The sequence below is a fragment of the Poecile atricapillus genome, chromosome 2 (genome assembly GCF_030490865.1).
Source record: "Poecile atricapillus isolate bPoeAtr1 chromosome 2, bPoeAtr1.hap1, whole genome shotgun sequence".
NCBI lineage: Eukaryota > Metazoa > Chordata > Aves > Passeriformes > Paridae > Poecile > Poecile atricapillus.
In genome coordinates this window covers 124,537,238-124,552,213 of record NC_081250.1, presented here as the reverse complement: position 1 = coordinate 124,552,213, position 14,976 = coordinate 124,537,238, and the positions used below count along the sequence as shown (strand labels likewise).

Here is a 14,976-nt window from a genome sequence, read left to right as displayed (position 1 = left end):
ACAGCTGATGACAAAGGTGTGCCATAAACATGCAAAATATATTGAGCCTCTTATACAAGCCAAATAATATTATCTATTAGCTGCAGAGAATAATACATTCCCCAACTTCTTTAGTAGTAAGTAATCCCCTTTAATGAAGGCTCTATTAATGACAAAATCCACCAAGTTAAAAGCTACCTTAAGCAAATATCTGAATTGCTAGTTTTTCTTCTGTTTGTTAAAGCACCCGTGCTCATGGCTCTTGCCACACTAGGAGGGGTTGATGTCCGGGTTTTTGTTGCACTTCTAAAATAGAAGAAATATCTGATGATTTATACATACACAAAGTAATACATACAAGAATATGCATTTTCAAATTATATATATCTACACATACATATAAAAATGCACAAATCTACACATTAGTTAACTGTATGAAAAACAACTAATTTCCTACCAACAGCAGCCAGAGGTGCTTTGGCACAAACTTGCATGGTTTGAACTGCTAAGACTTGAACCATACAATGACAAATTACATGCAACAGCAAGTCCCTTCCAGTTCATGTGTCTCACTTCCTAACAGGTAGATCCTGCATTATTGGCTGCTCAGCACATTCTAATGTCTAACTTGACAAATTATAAGTCACTTTTTAGGACTGGCAGGTCTTTCAGGAAAATAGAGGGCAGATGACTTTAATAGTCTAAGATCTGTAGAAAGGGTACAATATTTTCAACACTTTGTGACTAATATGAAGTAAGTATAAGACCTTTTCTTCTTAGATAATGGTGTAAATCCTTTTTCTTCAAAGCACAGTTATATTTATGAATATAAATATAAATAGAAGGAGAAGAAAAACTGCATCCAGGTGGGCATTAGGGCCTCAATTCTTTCTGAACTGTCACAGTGTTCTTCAAGTTGGGGTCAATAGTATGACCACATAGACACGGAAACCGCTTCCCTCAGGACTCAGGGGTATTATGAGAAGCCAGTAGACAATGATCAGCACGTCCCAAACGTTGAGAACATCTTGCTGCTGGCTTTGATGAGTAGAGAAACACCAGAATCCCCTGAAAAATCTGAGTAGCACTAAGAAAAATAAATTGGAATTGGCATAGTTTTATCATTAATGATCAAGGACAGAAGTTTTCATCATTATTCAAAAGAATTACCATTCACTGGGATTTCTTACTCTTTGGTAAATCTATGACTATGACATCTTGTGCATGACCAAGTTTTTCTGTTCTTGTTCTTGAACACCAATGCATAAATGAAATTTAAATTGGGACTCGTTCAAGGACATTAAAAAAAATTAAAACAAGACAGTTGAAAAAATTAGTCACCAAGAGACCATAGTTCCCTTCAGATAAACCTAACTGATCTTTTAAGATTATAAACTCTCCTGTCTTTGGTTTTCAAACCACATATAAGGAAATGCATTCAACTCCAGTAACTTCAAATGCAACACTTACACAATTGAGGAACATGTAATAACTCCTCAATTATATATATGCTGCATAAAACATTTCTCCCTTCATGTCATGCATGTGGAATAAAGACAGCTTCTCAGCTCCTTCTATCACTTCAACCAGTGGGAAAGTGATCAAATAATTAAGCACAAAGGTGGAAATCAGCAACTAAATTTAATATTAAATAAATTGAAATCATATCTAACTGAAGTATTCAGGTTTAAAAAGAATGGCTTCTACTCGCAAAAAAAAAGTAAAGTGGGATGATCAAAGATTATGGTTCATTGGACAGAATACTAACCTTCTCCATTAGTTTTCCTGTCTGCCCCCTTATTTTGCAAGGAGATTTTAAAGATGGACTTAATTGAAAAAAAACAAAATACTGTGCACACTGAAAAGCACTACATCAGTTATATGAGAATTACAACTTACTGGAAGTTATGGCAGCCTTTTGAAGTTACACAATTCTAGAATAAAAGTTCTAAATGTAAGCTAAATTGTATTGCTATGATGTACAGATGCTAAATACTCATCTTGTGCTATTTTCTTGATCTCATTATACAACAAATAGTGACCTTTACTTTATAATTGTGCCCTACAGTAAAAAGAACATACGGGACTGTTACTTTACCTGTTAAGGAAGACAGAAAAGCATATAAAGAAAAATTCAGCTGCACACAAAGAAACATTATGGGATCATCAAAGATCAGGGCTGATCAGGCAATGAAGCTAAAAATAGAATTGTGCCTCGTTCCTGTTTAGACAGCTCCAAGTAATTAAAAAAAAATATTCAAAATTATTACTGACTCAGTTTTCTATGGATTTTCACCTTGGGACCAATATGCTACTTTTTCAAAACTAACAGCATTAATTTCTTAAATTGAAGTCTCTTCAGAGTGTACTTTGAATCAGTTTTGAACATCATGTTAAAAGTCCTGGATATTTGAAATAAATTGATATTAAAATCAGTCCACTATTCTTCCTTGTATTTCAACTGTATCATACACCCTCAACTCCCTAAATACTCTGAAAATTCATGTGGTGCTTTAGTATTAAGTGTATACTAAAGATATTTCAGAGAAATTAGTGTTTTAATACAGCATTCAGGCCACTGACTGAGCTGAGGGGAGGAAATTCGAAATACTGAAAAGCCACATTCAAAGTGCACAGTCCACCCTGTGTATCAAAGGAGGCAAAGTCTCATGAACAGATAAAATATCACTCATTAAGGGTTTAACAGGGCATCTTCCAAGATGTTTAAACACAGCTTTCTTAATAATTTCTGCAGTCTTTTTCCACAATGAGTTTTCCAAAAATACAGAATATTTTCAGACCAGAAACTTCTCTTCCAATCTTACCCATTCTGTTATTTCTGACATTTTTGATGAGTAAATCAATACAAGGAGTAGGCTGCCACTGTCCACAGCTTTATTCAGCCTGGATCTAGACACACAGCTAGCATCAGGTTTCACATATGTTTGGTGACAAATCTTGAAATTGCAGCCTAAAGTAGAAATCTGATCTCTAGAGACAGATGCCCTCCAACAAAGTCACATATTTTTGGTTATTTCAACTTGTGCTACCACAGCTTGGTTTCTTCTGATCTGCCCCATCTCTGCCTCTTCTATATACTTGTCCACTTCTGTTGTTTTTCCTGTTTGGCTGGATTTTGTGTTTTACTTTTGAAAAGCTATATAAATCCCTGCTCTACATTGTATCACATCAAGTATGAATAGAGACTGACAGAAGATGAGGTGTACCAATACCAGCTGGAACCCTAAAAATCTAGACATACTGTAAAGAAACTTATTATCCACTCCATTTTAAAAGAAATAAGATTGAAAGTGACTTCCCTTCCTAAAGCAGCTCATGTTGCAGTTGAATTATCACGGCTTGCAAAATAAAGATCTGAAAGAAGTTTGTAAAAGAAGCTTGTCTTTTTCTATGCACACATTCATGATTTGATGAATTCTATCATAAAACACTGAAATATGTCTTGCCTCTTAAGAGTGTTTGCAGATATTCTTGACAGCTGTCACTGTTACAGCAACTCATAGTTCTGTGCAAAGTCATAAATAATTTTCTGCTGACTAATGGCATGCATCCCAAAGTCCAGAAACCTTTGCCATAAACTGCAACCACCCACACTGTTATGCTGAATTTAAGAATGGTTAGGAATTACTCACACTTGCTGAATGCTGTTGGCATGCAATATACTGAATAACCTACTGCAAGTAAGGCAGTAGTAATTCTTGAACTCAGTAGATACTTGAGTAAGAACAACAGGGATTGTATGAAGAGGAGAACTGCCTGTACTTTTAAAGAATTTTTCTCATGAAGAAAAATCAAATCACTGGTCTATGGATAGGGCCTATTTTAAGCAATTGCAGTAACTCACTAAGCTAAATTTCCAACATCTTAATAATGCATTACAAAATGAAAAGCTGTGCTAACTTTTGATGGTTCAGAGGATTTATAACTCTAACCAAACCTGCAAAGGAACAAATAAAAGAATTTCTGTTTGTCTAAGAAAACCTCCCATTCCTTTCATTGCTTTTGCTCCTTCAAAACTGAAGACAAATATTCTGTCCCTGTCTCAAAGACACTACAGCTTTGGTTACAGCATTAAGAGATTCAGGCACATTTCTACTACATAAAGCAATACAGTCCATGTATGTGCCACATAATTGATTACTTTCTTTTTTACAATATGAAAAAGCAGCCTATTTGAATTTGGCATCTTCCAAAATATAACAAAGGTTTAACTACAATTTAGTATCTAATTCCTTTTCAAAATATTAGAATAATTGGAATAACCTTCCTTCCAAACTTAGATGTAATAAAGACTTCTGAATATCCAGAAGTCTTTATATAAGGTAAATTGGACTTGACCTTCCATTTCAAAGACTTTATCTTTCATTATAAAGTCTGTCTTCCTCATGTTTTTGGATCATCACAGTTACCGTACAGATGTAGGAGTTAGAGTAATATTTGACATTAAGAGAATAAAATTACTTTGTCAAAAACCAGTACAGTTATCAGGCTTAAATGCTTACTTCAGATTTGCATCATGCAAAAAAAGTTTTATCTTGGGTTTAAAAATGCACAAGTTCATTACTTTTAATCTGTAATCAAGCACTGACAGAAAGAAATCAAATCTGAGGGAAACAGACATCTTCACTCTCCTATGAAGCTATTTACTTCACTCTGATACTAATTATATCATCTACTCTTCTCCCACAGCATTTATATGGAAGACATATTGGGCAGCAGATGTTCATCAAGGGCACACTTTTCTGCTTAGGACAAACATTTTTGCAAAATAGATAAACCACACTGATTTACAATACTTACTTCTTTACAGACAACAACTCATTTGGCCTTTAGACGGTACCGTCTGTTTTTGTATCAGTGTCATAAAACCTTTGCACATCTCTTCCAGTTCACAGTGGAGGGTCTAACTTGTCCATCTTACCATTAAAATATATCAAGGGGTGCTCATAAAGACAGTGCTATGTTGCTATTCAAGTTACGCAGAAAAAAAATAATAAAAAATACCGACAATTCATTACTTATATTATCAAAGAAATCCCATTGACTTTAAAAAAACAAAAAAGTACAAATCAGACTTTAATTATCCAGCAAACAAAGGGTTTCTTCTTGCTTTGATGAAGAATGGATTTCATAGGCATTGGATTAGGTTTCCAATGAATTTTTTAAAATTCTTTTTCAAACAAAACACTAATGCCAGTCATTCTCACACTCTGCACAATGTATTCACATTTGGTCTCTTTTAAGAACAGCTTTCATGATATCATACAACATGTCTAGAAAAAGGGGCTCATAATTACAAGTTATAATAAGTTTAAACATTAGAAAATAACAGATATATACATACAACTCTAGAATTAGCAAGAAAAATAATTTTTCCTTTTTCTTCTTTTTTTATTTGTAAAGGCAGAATAGAGGACAGCCTGATAGAAATCCAGCTTTTAACAACAAAAACACCATTCACAACAGACAATACTATATACACAGCCAATATTATAATACTTTTATTTTTTAGTATTATGGGTAACATTCCCAAAAAAACCCCAAAAATCAAATTTTAAAAACATTTTTAAAAAAGGCAACCAACAAAAAATAACAAAAAACCAAAATAAAAAATCCCTCACTCACATCATCATAAGAAAAACTGTAGTTTTTCAGAAATCACAGCTTAGATTAGAAAACCAGATCTTTAAGTTAAGTTCTGCATTTTTATCATCTTATCATCATAAAGTAAAACCTACAGCTTCCCAAACAGCTGTTCGAGTTCAAACCAATTAACTCCTGTTTGACCCAATATATACTCTTCACATGCTCCCAAGAAACTGAGAAGGAAGACTGAGGTCTTTGACACTGTAAGACACATACTCCAACCTAACATGATTCTTTAGTTAAACTTTAACAAATTATCAGTGTAATCTGTGAACTCCAGGGACATACTGAGTAGAACACCGAAGAAATATCCCAGACGATAACCTAGAAGCCATCATAATACTACCAAAATAAAGCAGTGCAGTATTCTTTCACATCTTAACAAAACCAAAAACCCAAAGCAGACTGCCTTTTCACATTCTAATGAAAAAAAAAAAAACCATGATCACAAGAATCTTTTGAAATGCAAAGATCTTGAAGACAACTACTTGCATATCTTGATTTTACTGAACAAAGCCCTGGAAGTTACAGTCTTCATAAAAGGAACAAACTGTTTTAAATGATAGCGTTTTTAAAGGTTACAAATGCTTTATGGCAAATATGTAAGCAGAATTTCAAATTTACTGTTATTGATTTGGTGTGCTGTTCATATTGTATTTCAGCTGTAAGACTGCAGTGGATGTATCACTAGCAGACATGATTCCCAGGAGGGAAACATTAACATTAAAGTGTATGTTTTATCCCCAGAATAAAACATAAATTAAAAATTAATTTCTAAGGGTTCATTTGCCATATTAAAAAATAACATAATTTCCAAGTCGCATTAAAAAAACAAACAAAACTGTTGACAAATGAAACATGTACAGACAATTAATCTGTATACTCAAAAGATTCCTGTCTGGCCACAAACAGTGGTGTCGGGTTCTGCTGGGCACAACAGCTTGCATATAAGTGTGGAGTTCACCTGTTTGCTTACCCTTAGGTTAGGAAGAACCTGCCCAGTTTTTTCTCCTGAACATCTGATTACTTCTGACAGCTTACTACAACTGCCATACATCTCAAGAAACGTAAGACACTACTAACCTGTACACTGACATGAAATATATATCAAACTTGGGTTCACCATACGATATCAAATTATAAGCCTAATGACAGGTAACTTATATAAATTAATTTTCCTTTTTTCAGTTCTTCAAGACCAAAAAGATAAAAACCTATTTTCCCCCAAATGAATGAAGACTTTCCAACTGACTACAACAATCACATGCTACTCCTTACTTGCTTTTTGTATGACCTAGAAATGATGCCCTTATGCAACACTTTCATTCATACTAGAAGGACTGTCTGTGTCCTTACTCTGTCTAGGCAGAAAAAGAAAACTACAGCAGGACTCAGCTGACACATCCTGATCTACACGTACAAAGTAAGCCTCACTGGCACTAACACAGCTTATGTTGCTGATACTGTGCTGTGCTCTCCCAGTAGAGTCCTTTACTTGGGGAGCAGAAGAGAAGAAGTCAAATTTAAAAAAGAAGGACACCGCACAGTAAAAATAACTTCCAGAAAGCGAGCTCCTAAAACAGGGTTCCCCTTCTGCCCATACAAAGTGAAAGCGTGTGCTGCGATGCGGCACACGAGGTTCACAGGCGCTGCCTCCGAGCTCCGGCCCGGCCCCGGGCAGCGCTGCGCCAGCGCCACCTGCGGGGCGCGGCCGGCACTGCGCGCTCCGCACGGCGTCCCCTCCCCTGTCCCTGCACCACACCGACCACGGCAGGCAAAGGTGTCCCATCACCTCGTACAGAGAATTAATTCATCCTTGATACTGCACAATATAATTGTAATTCTACTATGAAGCCTCCCTTCTATTACGCCTCTGGAAAATCCAGAATTACAACAATCTAAGCAAAGATGGAAGGGTACACACTGAAGTAACACCTAAGAAAACCTCTGAAGTTACAGTTTCTCTTAGTGCAAATGGCAGAAACCTCTTTCCTACGGCAAAACCTGGAATTTAACCTGGTCAAAAGTGTGTAGGCTCTTTAATATTTGTCAAGGAGAAAAGAAAAAGTGATTGCTTAACATTCACTTTAAAAGACTGCCCTTTAAACAACCACCACACAACACTGCTGAGGAAATTGTTTCACTAACAACTCAGAAGAGCATAACATCTTTCAGCATAAGCTCTGAATTCTGTAGAACAGAATCCCAGATCTCACACTAAGGCTTGTCATTCTACTGGTTAAATCATAAATGTAGTAAAAGAAATAAATCATGTTTAATCCTACTAAAAGGGTAATGTTCAAAAGTTCTTCTATTTTAGAAAGTAATTCCAGCTGCATTTATCTATAGCATAAATTATAAGATGTTTTAATGTTTAAAATCTGTCACTGAAGTATTAATTATTTTCACACTCATGTAGGACATTGAATGTTAAGAGTCTCAGTCCCTGCTTTGGTATCATTTCCTAGGTATTTCAACAGAACCCAATGTATTTCGCCCTCATGCCCCAATACTAAGGCAGAAGTTGAGATGATTACAGCCAAAATTGTCACCAGTGACCAATCTGAGGAACCTAACTTTTCCATGATGTAACTGGCTCCTACACCTCTTTGCTTCAATACAGCTCCTGACAAATTTGTCCCCAGAAGGGAATACAATGAAGCTAGAAAAAGAAATGCCAGGTCACGGATATAACACACAGGAACAATACACATTGCACCTGTGGAAGATTGGTTAGTATGAGCAGCAAATACCATCAGGGCTAGTTGGAAAACAGAAGAAAGTAAGTATCTAATAGCAATGAGAAAAACTGCAGGCAGAAACATGCTCATCACATGCATACTCTAAAAATCTGGAAATCGTGCAGGCAATTAAGGTCATAAGCCAAGCTAACATTTACTGCCTTTCAGCAGAGATCATTATCTGAGAGCTGTGCCAACCAGAAACCATGTATTTGTGCTTAGCAGAATGCATAAACAGAGAGAACCTGGGCAAACATGTCCCCAGCTGCTATTTGGATTCATCATATTCACTCTCCAAGCAACAGAGCAGCAAAATGGAAAACTACCGAAAACAAAGTCCAGTAAGCAACTGTGGAAAATTGCCAGGTGTATTATGTCAAGATACAGAGATGCTGTTAATTTGTGGAGAATTCATGAGGCTGTTTGAGCAACAATGTGAGCCAAGCCACTTGCTTATCCTGCACTAGGCTGGAGCAAGGCTTAACAACTGAATGATGCCTGGAGTGAGGCAGAGGTCTCACAGCCCAATGGTGTCTCAGTGAAGTGTCTCCTTGAGTCTCAGTGGTGTCTCTCAGCACAGGAGCACACCCAGGCCTCAGTACCAGCCTCACTCCACCTTATCCATGCACAACCAGCCTCTGTTACAAATCTGTTCCTTTGGGAAGATAATGATGTGAGGTTGTAACATGCTGACAGGAGTAATGTCAGGTGGACTTCACTGCTCCCTAACCTGGGTGGAGGACAATACTGAATTATTAGGGATCTGTGCTGCCTTTGTTCAATTCAACCAATTCAGCCAGAGGTATCCAAAGATGTTTAATATACTGAAAAAAGCAACCACCAATATGAAAATGAGAAAAAAATTAGCTGCTTCTTCACCAACTAGGACCACAGCAACTGGTAAGCAATTATATTTGACTATAGTCATACCTGCACTTTTCCAAAAAGTCTAAAATTGATATTTGAAATCCTCCATTTTTAGAGTATAAGAACATGACCTTACTTCATAGATAACAGGCTTGCTCCTCTCTCTCCTCCCCAAAGCAGGGATGACTCTTTGGTAAAATTTACACCTCCAGCTGCACCAAGAGTAGAGCTGGGAACAGTTGTACATAGCACTGTACACTTACATTTTGTAGATCTACTGCATTTATCACCTGCAATCTAAGAGTCAATGATCTGCTCCTTCAATAAACTACATTATTTGTGAAACTGGAATTGTAAATATTCTTATTGAACATAACCAGCCATAGTGCCTAATGGTTATAAACAGAAATTAAGTCAAGCTGCACCCAGCCCCTCTGATTTCTGAGAAATAGCTGGAACACAAGGGGTTTATTTTCTACCAGATTTCATATGATTATTGCAACAGAAACTGACAGGTAAAATTAAATAGAACTACTTTGTTAACAAGTGAAAATCAAAATTGCTGCATCCTCAGAGACAAACACAGACTTCAGTTAGGAACCGCCAGTGGGAAAAAACCTTTCCCAGATAGCTGGGTTACACTACTGGACTCAGAAACATGTCTTCAGATTATCTCAGCTAACTTCTTTACTGTGGCTTGGAGACCTGCTTGTTTGCTACTCATCAGTAGGTGTTAATTCAACTCCTAAAAATGGATAAACAAAGAAAATCAGTGAATAAGGGGCTGTGATTTTTCAACAGTCACAGCATAGATGCCTACAAACGGTAGTGAAGCTGACCAAAGAGTCACCAGGAGAGGGGTGAAATAATAAAAGAAAGACATTTGTCAACCTCATGGACTCTGCATGTGACCTGTGTCTGAAACAGTTATCATGAGTAGATAGAGCAAGGAGAGACAGAATTGAATCCTGATGCTACAGGGGCATTAGGAGTGAAGCATGACAGAGCTATAATTCATATTCATGCATAACCTGTAAAATTTAAGAGTGATAAACTGGTTTTGTGTAATTGCTATCCAACCCCATGAGTTTTCAGAATATCCTTTTCTTCCTCATGAATTTAAGACACTGTTTTTTTGTTTTCACATTATACTGTCTTCACCAATCAGATACTCATTTTTATAGGAATAAATATTTTTCAATCACCAGTGTTATAATTGCAATCGCTTCCTTTTATCTTTTGTGTTCTCAATGCTCCTTGGTGCTCCTCAAACTTCTGTAGAATTGCACTACTTTTCTTCAATCCTTTCCAGAGATTTCTCCATGAGATTCTGTGAAATGTCTACCCCTCCAGTAAAGCATGAGTCACAGCCTTGATCACATCAGCACTTACACAGAACTCTAATAATCTTCATGTAGCAGTCCTTGCTGTTATTAATGCGCTGGTTTTGTCTTATTTGTGCTCATTCATTTGCTGCCTCTTAAGACAGGAAAAGCAAGAGAGAAAGCCTCCATCCTTTTGTGCTAAGAGAGAAGATCCTGTCACAATAGCCTTGTAGGCAGAAGCCTCTTTCTTCCATTTCTGTGAAGTGCAGGGAATGATGCCTAATGTTTTCCGCTTTTTTTAAGACCCTTTATTTTTACCAAGAAAAATTTAATTGCTCCAACCATTCTGCCTATTCTGTAATTTTTGATATATTTTATTTTCATCTCTTGACCTCCTTTGTTGTTAAATCAACTATATAAAAACTTTGCTTTCTCCAATGTTTCTTAAACATTAGCTATATTTACAGATAAAGGATAAATATAAAACACTGTATTTCTGAAGCTCATAGGAAAAAAAATAAAAGCAAGTGAAACAAACCACAGAGACTTCTAGAACTAGAATAACGTAAATATGAAATAAAGCACAAATGACAACATTAGATTGAACTCACCCTGTTTGTGGGTTCACTGTTCCCAGAGAGTTTTTATGAGCTGGTGATAATGTCTGAATTTTGCTCCCACTGGATCCAGATGAAGACAGTGCTTTACCTGAAGAGGCACCTTGCAGTTGAAAAGCAAGTATGAAAATATAAGAAAATGTAAGATTTTGCTGCTGAAATGATACAATTTATTAAAAAAAAATTAATTGCAAAATTCAAGAAAAAGAGCTTTAGAAATAAAGATATGAGCCAGTATCAAGATAATACAAAAAGACAATACATTTCAAAAACGTATAGAAAATATTTAATTGAGACATAGTGTTTTATTCTAAGAAAACATACTGTATCTCAATTTCTTTGCTCAGAAAAAAAGGGAAAAAAAAGTTGAAGTATGTACAGACAGAAAATGTTTGATATTGACATCTGAAACCCCAATTAGAGCACTGTTTCATAATTACAATATACATGCCCTGACTATGTATTTTCACCAATTTATGATCATATTCAGCAGACAAATTAGAATTAAGCATTAGATAAATTTCAGGTGAGAGACCAGTATTCGAGACAATCATGCATTACTACACCGAATGATTTTTTTCATATTCAATTCAGGAAAAAAAAAAAAAGAACTGGCCTGATATATAAACCAGAATCCTAAATCATCAAGATAGATGGCAATTACAGTGCCCTTTCCAAATGTATTTTAAACAAGATTTTGCAAACCACTATATCAAATAAACATAGTTTGCAGAACAATGCATAGTTTGAGAACTGTTATTTAGAAAAGACATGGAATAATTCATAACATTCATTTCATACCTACAACAGTTTTGCTGACACCACTTGGCTGTGGTAAGCGTGATGATGGTGATGGTGTTGATCCTACAGAAGGCATCTTCTTAACTGGAGCAGGTTTGTACTGTAACAAAATACAACCTAGGAATTTAAGCAATTAAATGAAGCCATCTCTATAACACAAGAGGTAGTTCCTTCAGGTACTGTGGGAGAACAGACGATGATTTCTTGCTAGGTAACCTGTTTCTGGTATGGGAACATGCAAATGGTTTCTGATAGTCTGTTTTCTAACACTTACAGACGATACGAGCAGGAAACATTCTCTAACCTAGTAGCTTTGGTGTTCAACTGTATGTCTTTCTACATTTTTTTCTACAGCTTTCATCAACTTTTTCCATAGCTGGAATGAAGCTAAAGTTAAGATTAAAAGTATCGCCTCATCACCAATTAATTTAAAAGAGAATACTCAAAAGGCAGAATTATTTTTGTCTTTCAAATCCAAATCTTACTTCCACCTGTGTTGTCTGGACCAGTCCCTGCACTGATTCAAAATACTGTGTAATACACCTGAATCCCGCTCAAGCCTCTAATTAGCCAGAATTCTGCTGTCAGTTGTCCTGTAGTCAGGTACCTGTCTGCCCCTTAAGTAAATCTCTAATTGGATTTAGAAACCAGCACAACAGAAATTCAACTTCCTTTACAAAAACTGCATCTCTATTTCCTCCTGCTATCTTTACATGTCATTTGCACATTTCTACATTACATTTATGACTGGTTTTGATTTTGCAACTACTGCCATTTCACTAATGGATCTCTGCAGTTTAAGAAAGTAAAAGCCTCGTCCATGCCTAGTGCTAATTTCAGTCAGTGCAAGTAATAAAATTACACAATAAAATAGTTAACTTCTTTTAAAAGCCACACACTATTTAACAAGCTTGATTTGACATTGAATGCAAGTTACAGGTTAACAAAAGTGTTACAGCTCACCTGTGTTCGAGTAGGAAGCTTCCCTTTGGTATCAGCTGCCAATTTCCCCTTATTAGTAATACGTGCGGCTTGCTCCTTACAGAAATTGATGTGTCTGTCAGCTGCATTTTCATTAAATCTCCTCTGACAGTATGGACACTGAATGTAATCTTAAAAGACATAAAATACCTAACATTAATAATATGTTTTAAAAATGAGTGTATTAAAGTCTTTTTAAGACCAGGCTCTCCTCCAGGGGAAATTACGGCTTCTTGAATCTGAAAATGAAATACAGATTGCTAGGTCAAAGCATATTCTCATTTGATGGGTAACAGTAGCTGAGGGTTAGAAATAACCTAAGCAAAAATCAGAAACTTTAAAAGATGCTATCCTTGCAGAGAAGGTAGCCAAAGAAGTACAAGGGCATGGCAGAGAGATCAGCTGGAAGGAAGTGGAGAAGTAGCTAAACAAACAAACAATCAAAAATTTTAAAAAAATTACTAACAGTTCAGTTTGTTCATGATATGGGGATACATTAAAACCTTGCCCACACAAGCTACAAAAGACAACAAATCTGTTTCCTCTGGCAATTTTGAACGAACTGAAAAATTCTAACTGCAATACTGATCATTATTAAAAAAAATCAGAAATTTAACAAATAAAAAGAATCAAAAGAAAAGCAGCCAAAATAAGGAGCTATCAAGTAACTGTTGGCCATCTTACTTTTGCAAGATTAATTTACTCACATTGCAAACAGTATTACATACAGGAAATAGTATTCTCATTGGGGAAAAAACAGAAAGTGCTATATAAATGCTTAAAATATTAAAAGATACATCATCTGTATGCTGGAAATACACACCTTAAAATACAGTGCCCTTGGAAAATTGTATGTTTGGACTGCAGTTTCAGACAACTGGGTATTTCACTTTCTAGAGATATTAATGCTGTATGCCCCAGATTAGAGCATTCAAAACCATGTAAGCATCAGCTTAAAAAAATCTTGACACTGGCAAAGCAGGTTAAATTTGTGTGTTTCTAGGTCATATTAGAAATGTATTGAAGAAAATGAGATGAAATTCAAGCCACTGACTCCAAAATTACAATAAATATTATAAAATCTAAAATAAGTTTTGGATTACATGTTATTAGTCCAAATGCAGAAAATTTGGCTTAAATAGTTGTCTCTTTGAATATTTATAAACAGTTTTGAGTAAGCTGAATTATGTAATGGCCACCAATCCATGAACTGTGACCCAAGAAGTGTGAGCTAAGGACAGAGGAAAAACAGAGAGAAGCGACAGCATGGGAATCTCATGGGTAACAACAATGTTTTATTTATTTTACATATGCTCTGCTACCATGAGAACACTTGAACATCAACTACACCTTAAGAGACAAAAAATCATTAAAAAAAATGCAATAGCTATGTAGTCAAACCAAAATTATTCCAAAGAAAGTAAAAAAAAGAAAAAAATTAATAAAGCAGCTGTGAAAACCTCTAGATAACAGGCCATTTCAGCCGGTGCAGAGTTCACTTCCCACAGAAAACTTTCAAAGCCCACAAATGTATTTGAGAGGATGAATGTATACCATTAAGAATCAGAAATTGTATCTTCATCCTTCAGTAAAACACATACTTCCAGCTGAACACCTGCCTATCTGAAAGTACTGCTCATACTGTCCAGAAGAACTTCTAGGATTCAATGTAAGCTTTATAAAATAAAAACTAATCAAAATAAGAGGGCAGTACACACATGCAGTCAAGTTCAGAGCGATTTAAAGTCCTTCTTAACCCGAGGGTATTCCGCACTTCCTCAGAAAAAGTGGAAGAGGAGATGGAAGAAGCAGCAATACTGGTCATTTGCCAGCTCAGAGCAGATAAGTAGAAAATATAAATATGAGACTCTTTCCATTAAAAGGAAAAAGACTCGCTGTCGCTGTTTGCTAGAAACAAGCATTCCCAAGACAGAGCTGAGTAGGAGAGGATACACTCATGGTACGTTCACAATCCTACATGAAAAGTGGAAAAGGGGC

General features: G+C 35.9%; 1 protein-coding gene across 1 annotated transcript in view; it reads right to left on the bottom strand.

Moving 5' to 3' along the window:
- Positions 1-14,976, bottom strand: part of ZC2HC1A (zinc finger C2HC-type containing 1A) — a 31,689-nt gene that overhangs the window by 2,771 nt on the left and 13,942 nt on the right. The window contains exons 5-8 of the mRNA XM_058833399.1: positions 12,961-13,109; positions 11,998-12,097; positions 11,191-11,299; positions 178-285 (exon numbers count right to left, since the gene is read on the bottom strand). Of these exons, the coding sequence (XP_058689382.1) occupies positions 178-285; positions 11,191-11,299; positions 11,998-12,097; positions 12,961-13,109 (466 nt within the window). The remainder of the gene's footprint in view (positions 1-177; positions 286-11,190; positions 11,300-11,997; positions 12,098-12,960; positions 13,110-14,976) is intronic.